The sequence below is a fragment of the Schistocerca serialis genome, chromosome 4 (genome assembly GCF_023864345.2).
Source record: "Schistocerca serialis cubense isolate TAMUIC-IGC-003099 chromosome 4, iqSchSeri2.2, whole genome shotgun sequence".
NCBI classification, from domain to species: Eukaryota; Metazoa; Arthropoda; class Insecta; order Orthoptera; family Acrididae; genus Schistocerca; species Schistocerca serialis.
The window spans coordinates 219,745,905-219,761,857 of NC_064641.1; the positions used below are offsets into that span (position 1 = coordinate 219,745,905).

The 15,953-nt window shown below is 37.1% G+C and overlaps 1 protein-coding gene across 1 annotated transcript in view; it reads left to right on the top strand.

Moving 5' to 3' along the window:
* Positions 1-15,953, top strand: part of LOC126474042 (sodium-coupled monocarboxylate transporter 1) — a 320,142-nt gene that overhangs the window by 287,606 nt on the left and 16,583 nt on the right. Inside the window, exons 7-10 of the mRNA XM_050101454.1 lie at positions 3,573-3,730; positions 3,860-4,000; positions 4,213-4,431; positions 12,363-12,481. Of these exons, the coding sequence (XP_049957411.1) occupies positions 3,573-3,730; positions 3,860-4,000; positions 4,213-4,431; positions 12,363-12,481 (637 nt within the window). The remainder of the gene's footprint in view (positions 1-3,572; positions 3,731-3,859; positions 4,001-4,212; positions 4,432-12,362; positions 12,482-15,953) is intronic.

A 15,953-nucleotide genomic window follows, 5' to 3' on the forward strand; every position in this document is an offset into this window, starting at 1 on the left:
CCCTATTCCATACCAATTATCAAATGTGTAATACCCATGTGCATCCATCCAGTAAATCCTATTTCAGTCCTGTCACAAGTATATCCTACCCTGTCTATGGTACAGCACCCATAAAAACAGGTATGTGATAAATCAGCTCAAATTCAATGGCTGCTTTACAGTTCATCCTATATGGATTCCACACTCCTACCTAACTCCCAATATCAGCTTCTCTGAATTACATACGTGGGAATTCTCTCTCTCTGCATCCTTCGATCCTACAATCCTAATGCACATGCACCTCTCTCTCTCTCTCTCTCTCTCTCTCCCTCTCTCTCTCTCTCTCACTTAAATTGAACTCTGTAACATTATAAAACAATTGCTTATGGAGTGTGGGAATAAAGAATGCTCAGATGCTTGTGCAATTAGTATAATCTCGTCTTCATGATCCCTGCAGGAGTCACATGTAGGGAACTGCAGTTATCTTTAGATTTGTGACTAGTACTGGTTCTTGAACATTTTTAAGCAGGTTTCTCCAGGATAATTGGCTCCAGTCTTAAAGAATGTACTACTTCAGGTTTTTTAGCAGTCCCAAGATGCTCTCCTGTGTGTCAAACAAAATCTGTGATCATTCATACTGCCCTTCTTTATAAACATTCAGTATCTTCTGTTAGTTCTGCTTGGTATGAGTCCTGCACATATGGGCATTATTCTAAGATGGGATGCGTAAGTGCTTTGTAAGCAATCTCTTTACTGGACTGATGGCATTTTCCCAGCATCCTGGTAATGAAACGAGGTCTGCCACCTGTTCTACACATGACAGAGCCTATGTGATCACTCTATTTTATATCCACACAAAGTGATTCACCCAGGTGCCCATGTTGTAGGAAAGTGATGGCAGAATGTAAATATTTTTAATTAAAGGAGAAAACGCATTGAAAAGCAGAAGCATTGAGTTGTCGACAGGCATACACAGAAAGAAAGAAAACTTAGCAGCTTTTGGAATAATCCTTTTTCAAGCTAAAGTAAACGCGCGCGCACACACACACACACACACACACACACACACACACACACACACACACACACACACACGTGTTTGGCCAGCCGGGGTGGCCAAGCAGTTCTAGGCGCTACAGTTTGGTTCGAATCCTGCCTCGGGCATGGATGTGAGTGATGCCCTTAGGTTAGTTAGGTTTAAGTAGTTCTAAGTTCTAGGGGACTGATGACCTCAGAAGTTAAGTCCCATAGTGCTCAGAGTCATTTGAACCATTTGAACACACACACACACACACACACACACACACACACACACACACACACACACACACACCTACCTTTGCCCCTGTGTGGTAGAGGCTGGACGAACAGCGGCAGTGCTGCATTTCAGCATGTGGACTAGGTTGCGGTTGGGGTTGTGTCAAGTGGGGTGGGTAGAGGGAGAAAAGAGAGCCAGGATGCAGGGAGAGGTTTTGGGGTTTTGTGGCCAGTGGCTCAGAGGGAGACAGCCAGACTGCCAGCTAGGAATACAGGAGAAAGGGATGGCAGGTGCACTGGCTAGGCATGTGATGCACTGTTGTCTGAGCCAGCAGGGAGCAGAGCATGCTGAAGGTGATGTGGGGATGTGGATTGGGATGGGTGACAGGAAAGAGGAAGTGGAAACTATTGAGTTTAGGGTGTGGGGACAATGGGTTACTGGAGATTGAGGCCAAGACAATGATGAGAACAAAGACCGTGTTGCAAGGAGAGCCTGCAAACTGGCTCTGTCCCTCTGAGTAACTAGCCTCTCATCCCCAATCTCTCTCCCTGCCTCCAACCTCTCTCTCCCTCCATGCACCCTACCCAACACAATCCCCACCACAGCCTGCTCCACCTGCTGAAATGCAGCATTGGCAGTGTTTGTCCAATCCACACCGTATAGGGGCATAGGTTGGTAGGTGTGTGTGTGTGTGTGTGTGTGTGTTTTACTTTAGCTTGAAATTGCCTGTGTCTATCAGCAACTCCAATCCAAAAGTATTTACACCCATGTACATATATGAGGTATCTCATTGATATTGTAGACATAGGATACTATTTTTCTGGATTTTGTGAAGTGCATAATTTTGGATTTCTGTATGCTGCCAACATCTGCATCACATTCAAATCTTATCAAGACCTGCTTAGATATTTTTGCAGCAAATAAATTCATCATCTGAAAAAAGTCTGAGGTTACTGTTAATATTGGATGAAACAACAAGTTTTCTGTTACCATTCACTGTTTATTTATATCCATAATGCAATTCAAATGTTCAAACTTCCATCATCAATTTGATTTATATGTGTTAATATGACATCTGCATGTTGTGTTATGACTTTGGGGCAATCTGTGGCACAGTCTAATTGAGAAACAAAACACTATTTCAGAACATAGGTTTGGGGAGGGTTTTGACTCAAAATGAAATATAACTGTAAACATGAAAATAAAACAACTAAAACAAAATACTTTCAATTACTTTCACTTTATATTTACATTTAGTCAAAACTTTCCCCAGAACCATGTTCTGAAGTAGTGTTTTGTTTCTCTAATAGGCAGTGGCACAGGTTACCACAAAGTTGTAACACAACACATACATGTCATATTAACAGATGGAGGTTCATAACTTTGAAATATGTTGTGGATATAAACAAACAGTGACTGAACAATAAACTTGTTGTTTCATTCAGTATCAATAACAGTCACAGTAAATCCTATCCTAAAATGTTTGCATATAAAGTTACTATTAATATTGGCTGCTTCATCTTTAATATACATCATGAACAGCAAATACATTTCTCAAGGGCACGCCTGAAGCAGTTTTCACTTCTATCAATGACTATCCATCCAAAACAACATGCTGCAGCCTTGCTGTAAAGTAGTCACGCATGACAATAACATTATGTAAAACGGATCTGTATTAGTTCTGAAGAAAGACTGTTTGAAAGCTTAGCATTGTTTTCAGTCTTGATTATGTGCCGATCAACTGCTCTAGTTAAAATTTGTTCTCGTACAGTTTCTAAATCTACCTACAGCTTGTGACCCACACAGTCATTAGAATTACTAGTTTCAAACACCAGATTTTACAATAGTACTCATGATTCAGAAATTACAATAATTTTTTAGTATAAATGACAGTGGCAATGGTTATTTGTGCCTTTAGAACGAGGTAAATGCTTATGATATCATTTGGAGTTTAGTCTGTAACACTAGTTTTGAGCAATGCCTGACATTCTTGCCACTACAAATTTTCAAACTTAGTATTGATACCAAATTTTATGAGCTGACTGTTTCTTCCCCACACTTCCCAATGTGTGATCAGAGATTTGTGCTTTCATTTATAGTTCTAAATTGGATGTATGAAACAGAATGTGGAGATCTCTGAATTCAGCAATCATAACAGATTAATATTCTGCAACTTAAGCTCAAAGATCCCTATCCTAAGTAGTGAATGAAATTTATGTAGAAATTTTTTTGTGAAAGTCATTGACATATGGCTGACGTTTATTTGTTCTTTGTCACATTGGTTTTCTGTATTGACAATTTACTTTAATACACTAACCGGTCATTTTTTTTTCAGGGTGGACTAAAATCTGCAATACATGTTGATATGATTCAAGGCTTGGTGACTATTGCATGCAGTGTGACTATAATAATTAAGGGAGCACTAGATGTACCAGGAGGTGTAGCAGACGTATTCAAGATACCAAGTGAACAAGGAAGATTGCAGTTTTTTGAGTAAGTTTGATATATTCCCGCAGTATGTAATGTGCATACTGTTAAAGTGAAAAATTGCAGTCAAATAACTACTATAACTCTTCTATTTTTAAAAAATCATGGTATCTTCAAACTCATTCTCATTTACAGCTTTGATCTTGACCCTACAATCCGTGTTGCAACACTATCAGCTGTGTTTGGTCAACTTTTCATGTCACTGTCAATATTTGGCTGCCAACAAAATTTTGTGCAAAGATATATCAGCATGGGATCTGTTCGTGAAGTTACTAAGTAAGTTCTTGAAACAATAGAATCTTTTTAAATTTAAGATTCTTACAGTTAATGACATAAATTCATAGCATTATTGATATGCAAATATTATAATGAGAGTCTGATAATCATTTATGTTTGCTTAATACCACAGTTTTAATACTGTGAACAGAATAGCTTATCCTAAAGTATACCATGAATTAGTTAATAATTAAATGTTGTTTTCTTTTTAGAACACTCATGACAAACATACCTGTCATCACAGTATTGTTTAGTTTGTCTTGGGTAGTTGGCATGGTCATTTTCGCCAATTATGTTAACTGTGACCCACTCTCTTTGGGCTACATCAGCAAGATAGATGAAATAGTGCCATTCTTTGTGGAGGACAAGTTTTCCTTTTTGCCTGGATTTCTGGGACTTGTCATGGGATCTCTCTTCAATGGCGCTCTGAGGTATACTTCTCTAAATAACAATAGTGCTTTAAATTAGCAAATGTTTCACACATTTATTTTGAATTATATGCATTTCTCTCTGTTCCTCAATTAGTGAGATGATTAGATTCAGCTGCCAAATTATAGTAGCGTGGGGGGAAGGGGGAGAGAGAGAGTGAGTGAGTGAGTGAGTGAGTGTGTGTGTGTGTGTGTGTGTGTGTGTGTGTGTGTGTGTTTTCAACAACCTGTTCAAAAGACTGCAGTGATGACTGAGAGGCAAAGATTTTCCAACAAGACCCAACAATCGGCTATGTAAATTTTTAGGATGGTGGAGAAAACAGTCTTAAATATTACAGTTATAATAACAGTAAACATCTCAGGAGATATTTAAGTGCTCCATGAACGTATTTCTTGAGTGAAATGTGATGGCATTGAATGTGACATGACTCTGGACAAATGAAGATTTGTGCCAGACTTTCTGTTTTTCATGTGCAGATTACAATTGACTCATAACACTTCTGTAATTCACTTCATTAACATGGACACAACATGGAATGTTCAGTCCTTTCTCAGATATTACCACAACCAACAGAAAGAGTGTGCCAGTTTGTTCTCAAATTAAAATGAACAAAAAATCAGACAACACAATCAGCCAGAAGTTTCTATAAGTTATTGAATCACTAGAAAAAGATGAGTTAATTGGTATTGTGCTACTTATAATAGTCAGGTCCAACACTGCAGCTTCTGGATCAAAGTAACTAAGTAAGAAGTGAGGAAGGTGGCATTATACCCATGATGGCTTTGACACACTCCTTAGGTGCTTTAGTATGATTTTTTAATGTTTCTTTTGTTATTTGCTATAGGCAATCATGTCCATGCAACCAGTTTCATTCTTTACAAATGTTACTAATTATCTCTGGTCTGATGCAGCTCTCCACACTAGTCTAACTGAAACCTACGTCCAATTGACCCTGCTTAATGTGAATGTCTAGGTCGCTGTCTACAATTTACTGCCCTCCCCCCATATACTCTCTTCCCTCCATCACCTAACTGACCATTCCTTGGTGCCTCAAATGTGTCCTTCAAACCAAACCTTTCTTTTAGTCAAGTTGTGCCATAAGTTTGTTCTTTTCCCAATTAGATTCAGTATCTCCTCATCAGTTATTCTGTCTACTCATCTAATCTTCAGCATTCTTCTGTAGCACTACATTTCAGTTATTACTGTTCTCTTCTTGCTGAAATGCTTATTTGCATATCATCCACTTTCACTTCTATACAAGGATACACTCCAGACAAATACCTTCAGAAAAGACTTTCTAACACATAAATTTATATTACATACTAACAAATTCCTCTTTTTCAGAAATGTTCTTCTTGTTATTGCCAGTCTGCATTTTATATCCTCTCTACTTTGACCATGTGCTACTTAAATGTATATATTGCACTCAATGCTTACACATCTCTGGAACTGAATTATATCTTTGATCGAGTTGATGGTCACAGTTTGAGTTCATATGCCATTCTGTATTTACTGTTTGCAGTTATAATTTTTTTAGAACAAAATTAGACATGATTTACATACAGAACAATTTGGCATTACTCTGCAGAAAAAATATTTATTATAGCATCCATGGTTAAATCTTAGTCTCAAAATAATGGCAGAAAATGTTCTGGTGGTGCTTCATAGTCTTTTTCAATAAGTTTCAGTGTTCTTGCAATTCTCAGAAGGAGAGAAGAAGAAAGGAAGATAAAGATTTAACATCCCATCATGATGTCATTAGAGATGGAGCACAAGCTCACTTAGGGGAAGGAAATTGTCCATGTCTTTTTTAAAACAAGTATCCCATTATTTCCCTTAATACTGAAACATGATCCAACAGCAAAAAGTTTCGACACTGGTCCATAATTTCCATGGTACATGGTTTTCTTCACCACATGGCATCATCCATACTGCAATGTCCATCATTCCTTCTTTCTGAATAGCAACTTAATCATAGCTTTTCATGGCACTGTGGAAAACTCTGAGAAAAATGATTTGGTAGTAGACACTTGTGGTGACAAAAGAAAACCAACACCTTAGAAAGCTGTCCTTATTATTTTGTTAGAGATTCGCAGACTTCAGTTTGGTTGTACAGTCAGAAGTGATGTTGAAACGTGCAAAACAGCCCGTGAACTTGTGACTTAATAATGAATAGTCTCCGGAAATCTATTATGTGTTTTGCTTCCACCAATAGTGAAGAAACAAAATAACTTTACCAGCTTGAATATCTAAAACAAATAATGACCACTTTCATGTTGAAAATTTTGAGATGTGTTGTGACTTCCTTGATCCTGAGTGTCTACTACCAAATTATTTCTTCATAATCCTCTAAAATGTTACAAAGAGCTTTGAATGTGAACTTCAGTAATCTGTACGTTAGGGCTTGTCATTTTAGAGGACAAAAATTTCGTGATTTTTGTGAATGAGGGGGTCCAAAAATGTGCCTTTTGATGTGAAATATTCAAATTTAAAAGGTTTTTCTTTATTGGTAAATATTTAGCTTGGTAAATTTGCACTTTATTATAATATATATGTATATTTCCAACAAAATGGTATAAATTAAGACAAACAAAAGAAAAATTTGCTCAAAAAGTGGTTTATTGAACTCAAACAGCTTTTTATTTTGCCTCTATTATCAAACACTGAAAACACATCATGTGAATGAAAAAAACTTCAATTAACAATATAGATCTACTCTTGCTTTGATTCATTCCTATAACTCATTCTTCTGTGTGCTTCCTGGCATATAATGTATGATTCTTATTTATCAGGAGCCTCTGTCCCTTGTTTCACCTACCTCTCCATGGACTGTCATGACATTGCTACATTTGAACTTGCATTGGCTCTTGAACAAGCTTCCAAGTTTCTGATGTTTTGAGTTTACAAAAATGTGAAGGCTGATATACTTATTCTGACTAGCCTGTCAGTTCCAAAAGTGAAATTGCACATAGATTTACTGCAGATGTCTTCCTAGGGCAATCAAATAGGGCTCCTGCTATATCATCATCTTCATTCCTCAATTCAGTTGTCTTCTGTGTCCCTGCTTTCCTTTCTTCTTGGTCTTCCATGCATAAAAGTGTCTGAAGCACCATTTCACTAAATGTGAACCACGATGAACATTGGATTGTCAGAAAACAATATCTGCTACTGCCTTCTTCTGGGATTTTAGGAGCTTCAGTTTGTAAAGAATATGGCAGAGTCCTTCCATCCAAGAGAATTTTGATTTGATTGTAAAACAGCAGGGATAGTGAACAGCAACAGTGTATTCCACAAGCACTTGTAATGTTTTCAAGTTGTTGCCTTTAAGGTCATGTTTTCAAAGTCATACATGATAAATCCTATTTGCAGTTGTTAACCACCGAGAGTGGCTTGCAGAACCAATTTCTGGTACTGCAATACCAGTCAGAACTGTACCTGTCCTTGTAGCCTGAGTTATCCTGTAACCATAGGCCCTACATGTAGACAGATCTTTGACAACAGAGTCACTCATTGGAACCAGACACTCTGGAAAGACAATTGTGAGAACTGAGGGATGGATGACAAGTTCTGTTGCACTATCAAGCACTCCACTTGCTGTTAGACAAAGTTTTCCCATCCAGCTGTTTGATCAAGTGGCTCATAGATACTCATTGGTATGAAGAGCACAAACCCATCAGGTTAGTTTACAATTAAGCTTTGTCTCAACACAGTGCTTGACTTCTCTTTCCCAATCAGCAATAACTTCAGCATATTTCCTTTTCATTAAGTCTTTCTCTTGAGTAAAATGGCAAAAATACATTCCACCTGGATGACTGCAAACTGTGTAATGTTCTTCTTTCACAATACTTGGAAACTGGTAACTTGAATTACCTGCTCATAACAGATTTCAGTGAAATCTTGGCTTCCATCAAAGAAGATAACATTCAGTCTTTCTTGTCCTGCATTGACCATGAAATTCTTCATCAAGTGATTCAAGACTTTCTTTTGGGCTCTTTTTACTTTATTATGATCAACCACTAGTCTCCTGTCTCCTTCAGTAATTAATCAAGCATCTACTATGTAGCTTTTGTAATGACAGCTGTTGTATGTAGCGTGACTCAATACCTAATACTTTGCTCTGCAACACTGTGCAATTGTGATGTGTTATACTAACTTGTACTTCATGCTGAAGATACATTAGAATCATTACATGATATCTGCAAAGGGTATTCATCTTTAACATCAGTTACCTCTGTAGCAGTTTCACCTGATTTTATTTCTCTCTTTATTTGTTGTCCTCAGTGTCGACATACTGCTTTGCTACATTGGCTGAAAAATGGGGTTTGTAATTCGGACACTGACTACTGTAAATACTGTAGCCGACAGGTACACATTTGTGTTTCATCATAGTTTACTTTCACTTTGCACAGCCTCCCAATAATACACAGTTATATATGTATGGCCAGTGCGTTATTGCTTAAACTTTTCATAAAGCTCATTAATAGTGTGCAGGCAAACCTCCACATACTGCTACAATAGTTTTCTGTTGAGCATCTATGAGCAGTAAAAACATAACCACATAGTTCACAGTCCTTCAAATAAATTGACCAGTCACTGTCATTCCTTTAATGCACAGTCTATTGGTGCAACACTTATTTCACAGTTAAGTTGAAGAATTGTTGTCATTCTAACTAGCACAGGTTACTTGTCTGAAACTCGGCTGTGGACTGACTATCTCGCGACCAAAATTTGGGCGCTTATTTGTCATCACAATAGTAGGTACTGAAATTACACATTGTTTAATGTTTAATTTCAAGAAATTACAGTTAAAGCTTAACTCATTAAATTAACTGACTACATCAAAAAATTGGTTCTTTTTTAACAGTTTCTGCTACTACAAATGTTAGGCCAAATTATTTGTTTAATTGATGAAATTATCAAATATCGTTATGAAAACAATACTTTTGACAAAACTGTTAATTACTTTGGAATTAGTTAAGGGCTGGCTTTGCTAACTTGTTTTCAAATAGAGCCAAATAGATACTTTAAGATTACTAGTATTTGTTCCATCAAATGTTTATAATTAGAACAATGTTTATATTTGTTTATCTGTCAACAATAGAATTTAAGCTACGAAACAATTACTGATTTCACCTTATAACAAAAGATAGTAACTAGGCATAGTTGAAATCAATTAGAAAATCAATTACATACATAAAACTAAGTACAAAATTAGATCTGATGTTAAACACTTTAAAACAGAGGGCCAATCTTTCTCTTTTATGAAAATGCAGATTATATTCATGTATGTTAATAGTGATTAGTTAAACATGAAAAAATGAATTTAAGGAGGCAGATGGCAAAACAAGAGGGGAATTAAAATTATCTCAGCTTGCTTCATCACATCACTCCCTCATTGGATTGACCAGATATATATTGCAAATAACTAACTGGACAATTCAATGACCACAAGTGACGCCAGACATTAGGTTTAAAATCTACACACACAAATATTTTACATATGAAATCTAATCAAAACGACAAAACATACTTTTTTTCCAATTTATACTTATGTGAACTGGCCATACAGAAATCCCTATACAAAATATTCACATACAGTGTATTGTATATTTACATAAAATATCTGCGAGTTATACTTTTAACAAAAAATTAGGCATCTTCATCATAAGTTATCTCATTTTTAAGCTAAGATTACATTTAAAGATGCATATCATTTGATACAAGTCTTGTCTTCCAAACAAAATATTAATCCTCATGGGTAGCAAAGAAGTTAAATTTCACTTGCTCAATGTTTAGTATTTTTTACTAGCATTTTAACTTTTTCAATGAGCTTTAACACACTTTCTCACCCAGCTGTCCGTGCCGTCAACAGGTCCAAGAGGCAGTTAGCAAGGAAATGCACTGCAATTAGTTCCCTTGGAGGTGGTTCTTCTCTGCCACAGTACATGAAAAAATGAGACAAAATGCCCTACTTCAGTACACTTACTTTTACTTCTAACTTAAGTCTAAGAAAAAAATATGTTTAACACTAATGGCAAATGATAGTCATTACATCATACAAAAATACATTACATAGTTCTCATAACATTTCAATAATTAGCACTAAAATTGACTATAGTACAAAAGGTAGGTGACTATAAAAAATGTTAAAATCAAGTACACATTACACTGTAAAACATTACTTCGGGCAACTATGTTTAGAGATGGAATTCCTTAATGTTAGAAAAGCTTTACCAGGACATGCTTCTATGGATATGCAGTTATATCCATATACCGATGGCACTGAAACAACAGACACTTCTATTATATCACAATTAATATTAATCCCTAGTATTCAAGATGGTTTGTTACTGAATATTGTCTCTCCTGCTACACCAGTAAGCTGATTACTTCAGATGTTAATTATCCTCCACATATGCTGTATATTGAGCAAGCAGTGAAGGGAACAAAAGAAAAATTTGGAGTAGGTATTAAAATCCATGGAGAAGAAATAAAAACTTTGAGGTTCTTCTGTCAGAGACAGCAAAGGACTTGGGAGAGCAGTTGAACGGAATGGATAGTGTCTTGAAAGGAGGATATAAGATGAACATCAACAAAAGTAAAATGAAGATAATGGAATGTAGTCGAACTAAATCAGGTGATGCTAAGGGAATTAGATTAGGAAATGAAACACTTAAAGTAGTAAAGGAGTTTTGCTATTTGGGGAGCAAAATAACTGATGATGGTCGAAGTAGAGAGGATATAAAATGTAGACTGGCAATGGCAAAGAAAGTGTTTCTAAACAAGAGAAATTTGTTAACATTGAGTATAGATTTAAGTGTCAGGAAGTCGTATCTGAAAGTATTTGTATGAAGTGTAGCCATGTATGGAAATGAAACATGGATGATAAATAGCTTGGACAAGAAGAGAATAGAAGCTTTTGAAATGTGGTGCTACAGAAGAATGCTGAAGATTAAATGGGTAGATCACATAACTAATGAGGAGGTATTGAAAAGAATTGGGGAGAAGAGGAGTTTGTGGCACAACGTGACAAGAAGAAGGGACCGGTTGGTAGGACATGTTCTGAGGCATCAAGGGATCACAAATTTAGCATTGGAGGGCAGTGTGGAGGGTAAAAATCATAGAGAGAGACCAAGAGATGAATACACTAAGCAGATTCAGAAGGATGTAGGTTGCAGTAAGTACTGGGAGATAAAGAAGCTTGCACAGGATAGAGTAGCATGGAGAGCTGCATCAAACCAGTCTCAGGACTGAAGACCACAACAACAACAACAAATTGATTGATTTGTGGTAGAGATGTGGAATCTTTGATAACCTAATAGTTACTGGACTACACCCTTCTTAAACTTCACTTGTTATCAGGTTTCATTTAGTTATATTATTTCAATAATAAGACTCTCACTCACACATTGCACACAGTGAACAGAATGATGTACAACAAAATATCTGTGTAATCATTTCAGATGTCTTTGTTAGTGAGTGTATAAAACACACACACACACACACACACACACACACACACACACACACATTTGCCTTTCACAGCCAGACAAGTGCTCTACCAATTGAGCTATCCACACATGGCTGACAACCCATCCTCAGACCTTTATTTCTGCCAGTACTACTCCCGGCTTCAACTCGTGGTCCATCACACAGTTTCAGCCTGTCAGGAAATCTCATATCAGCACACACTCCACTTCAGAGTGATAATTAATTCTGGAACCACTTAATTATTCCCACTTCAAATTACTGAGAGATTTAATAAATAACTCTATGAATAATAAAATATAAAAAGTAAAATAAATTCAATATAATTTATGAAAATGAAAAAGAAAGTATTACAGCTTTTTGTTAGAAAAATGTTATCTGATTATTAAATTTTAATGTTTTCTTTGTTTGTTGAGTGCACTAAACTAACCTTTCATTCCAACAGCATTGCTGTATCAAACATAAATTCAATGGCCACAGTGATGTTTGAAGACTTCTTCTGTCAGATTCCAAGCATCAAGTTGCTTTCAGACAAGAAGCAAGTGTATTTCATAAAAGGAATAGGTAAATAATACAATCATCATAGTGTAATTTGTTGTTAATACATGATTTGTGAAGTTTATACTCTTTTCTCCCATGTATAATTGTCATAATTTAGATATGTTTGTAAATAGTACTTACTACACATGGTTAACAGGATGTTTGTAAATAGTACTTACTACACATGGTTAACAGTCATGACAGAAAAGGATACTCTCAGTTCACAGATTAAAACTGTGTGCCAGTCCGAGACTCGAACTCAGTACCTTAATCTGCCAGAAATTTTCATATCAGCACACACTCCGCTGCAGAGTGAAAATCTCATTCTGGCATATAATGTTATTTTCAGTGATTACAACTCCAGTGAAATTTATGCAGAACTTGGTGGTATGAGCCTACTTAACACTACAAAGTCACACCCTCTCTGGCCTGATTCAGTCTTGAAGGATGTCATAAAACCATTGCATCATCTCCTGTGAAGAGCTGCCCTGCAGCTGATGAAACTGCTCATTAATGTCCTGGACACTGGTGCCATTGGAGTACATCAGCACCATGTACACAGTTCATAGTGACACATGCTACGTGTGGATAAGCACAATCCTGTTGAAAAATGCCACCACAATGCTGTTGCATGAGAAGTACCAAATGAGGATGCTAGATGTCCAAGAGATACCATTGTGCCATCAGAGTTCCCTCTATCAGTACCAGCCATGATGTGAAGTGATATGCAGTAGCTCCACCACACTATGACACCAGGAGTCCTACCACTGTGCCTCCCCAAAACATTAGAAGAATGGCACATTTCAACAGACCACTGCCATCTTGCAGGCAAAGGTCATCTTGGATGGTACAGAACTGCAAATCATCAATGAACACAACACAACACAATGCAATGCCATTCATCAGCAGTCCATGCTTCCTGGCCATCGCACCACTCCAAATGCAGCCATTTGTGTTGCCTGTGTAGAGGATGGTAGTTCGCTAGTCAGATTGCTGCTAGTCTCCAGCAAACAGTGCAGGATGACACAGAATGCTGCAAGGAGTGTAGTACTTGTTCTTGGGTGGCAGGCACAGATGTGGATGGGTTACGATGTGCTTAGTGCACAAGACAGTGATCCTCCATTGCAGTTGTCAAATGAGGTCAACCAGAACCTTTACGGACCTACATCCAGTCACTGTCCCATTCAAATGCCCCACAAACCTAGATACCGTACACTGTGCTCAGCCAACCTAATGGGGAGACATGAGGAGGACCCTTTCACACATTGTCACATGCTGACAAAGCTATCTCACATGAGTACATGGCATCTTCATGTCCTCCACTGTCATCACACATCATCTGAAACTGTTCACATCCCTTATATATCCTACCAGGGTTGGTAACAATGCTAATGCACTCTGGTGGCTGTTCCACATGTAGCAGAGAATTGTGGCTCTAATCTGATGGGGTGTATGTATACAAAGTTTCATTGGCATCTGACTGGATATTTCAATCTTTTGTAAGACAGCATAAATAGATCAAACCACTACATCACTTGCCAGTTGCCAAATTGTGAAATACTTCTGTGAGCCTCATTGCTGTACAAATTGCATTACACATAACAGAATGTTCCCTAGGGATACATGTTCTCTGTTTCCCAAGCAGAATCAAAATCTTGTGACATCCTTCTAACATTTGGATACAATAATTTCACTGCCACTTTATATTTTTTTGCATATAGAACCCCTGTTACTTAGATACTGATTTACTCATAGTCACCTTCAGATTTTCTTTTTCTATCACATTTCATCACAATTATGCTGCTAAGCTGTGCAGCTGTTAAGCAAAGAAATGGTTGCTTAGCAGACTGCATTAACAATGGGGCACTTTGTGAATGAGACTGTGCATGTGTACAACGCATTTTTTCCACTAATTATTTTATTCATATGTGCCTCTGATGAAGAAATAGGCATTATGTAGACATATTTTAAGCATATTTTTGGGAAAGAATTAAATTCATTATCCACTGTGTGTCCCTGTAAACTTCTTTGCATTTCTAATCCTGTGAAGTCCCTCTGATAACTCTCTGAAATTTACTGTTTTCTTCTTAGCTAAACATGATTGATACGGATACTCTAAATTTATTAAGATTTTCTCATATATTTTCCAAAGGCCACTTGAATTTAGAAATAAATTATCAATCTATTTTACAATATGTAATCCTAGTTTCAAAAATGGCTCTGAGCACTATGAGACTTAACTGCTGAGGGCATCAGTCCCCTAGAGCTTAGAACTACTTAAACCTAACTAACCTAAGGACATCACACACATCCATGCAGGAGGCAGGATTCGAACCTGTGACCGTAGCGGTCGCATGGTTCCAGACTGTAGCGCCTAGAACTGCTCAGCCACTCTGGCCGGCTAATCCTAGTTTCAATGGGAATGTTATTGTGGGGACAATTCAGTCATTCTTGCAAAGAGCCATGTTATGCAATGTCCTGGTAGCAGCAGAAGTAGACACTGATGTTCACACATTAAATAAAATTCTCTGTGTGATGTTCCTTGGGACCTAGTTGGATTGCAAGTTAAAGTGAAGTCAACATATAAACTAATCAAGAATCTCAGATCAGTGTGTTACATTTTTAGAAGAATCTCTCATTGTGTTGATCGAGCATAAGACAAGAGTTTAGGGTTCAGAATGGAGTTATGTGCTCTGGTGGGGAGATATTCAGCAAGCTCCCATACTCCATAAAGCAAGAAACTGGAAATCCTTACCAGTTCAAAAGAAAATCAAAAATGTATATAATTAGCCACTCTTTTTTTTGGATTATCTGGATACCTATATACAGATTGAAAAGTTAGGTTACCTACATGGTATATAATAGTATTCACTATAAAGCAACATGACAAGTAAAAATGCTCTGTAAATAGGATTGTTTGTACAGATGCAGGGACAAATAGCAGGTAAACAGCAGCTCTACAGTATAATTGAGAAGGCAGCAGCTATTTTCAAAGCAGTGGCTTCCTTTTTAACTTACTGAATTAAATTTAGACAGCATAAGCATGACCAGCATTAAGTAGTGTGGTGATAGTTTGTTCATACAGCTTAAACTTTTATGATTTCCTTGTCTCATGTTAAAGTGTATCTTGACTTGTTCCACATCCCAGAAGATTCTCCTTCTTGATGGGATCTACAGAATATGAGGGAAGGAGAGAAATACAGACAAATGAATGAACGAATGAACAGCTTAATTGTATGAAACGATGAGCACTGCTGCTTGTCAGTCACAAGTTGCTTCATTTACATAGCTGATATGTGCCCATTATGGGGCACTACTACCTCATTGGTGACTGCACTGCAACCACAATGACTCTTTAAATCTACATATTTTCATTCCTAGCTGTGTTATTCCACCTAAGAACCATGGAACTTGCCATTAGTGGAGAGGCTTGTGTGCTTCAGCAATACAGATAGCCATACCATAGATGCAACCACAACAGAGGGGTATCTGTTGA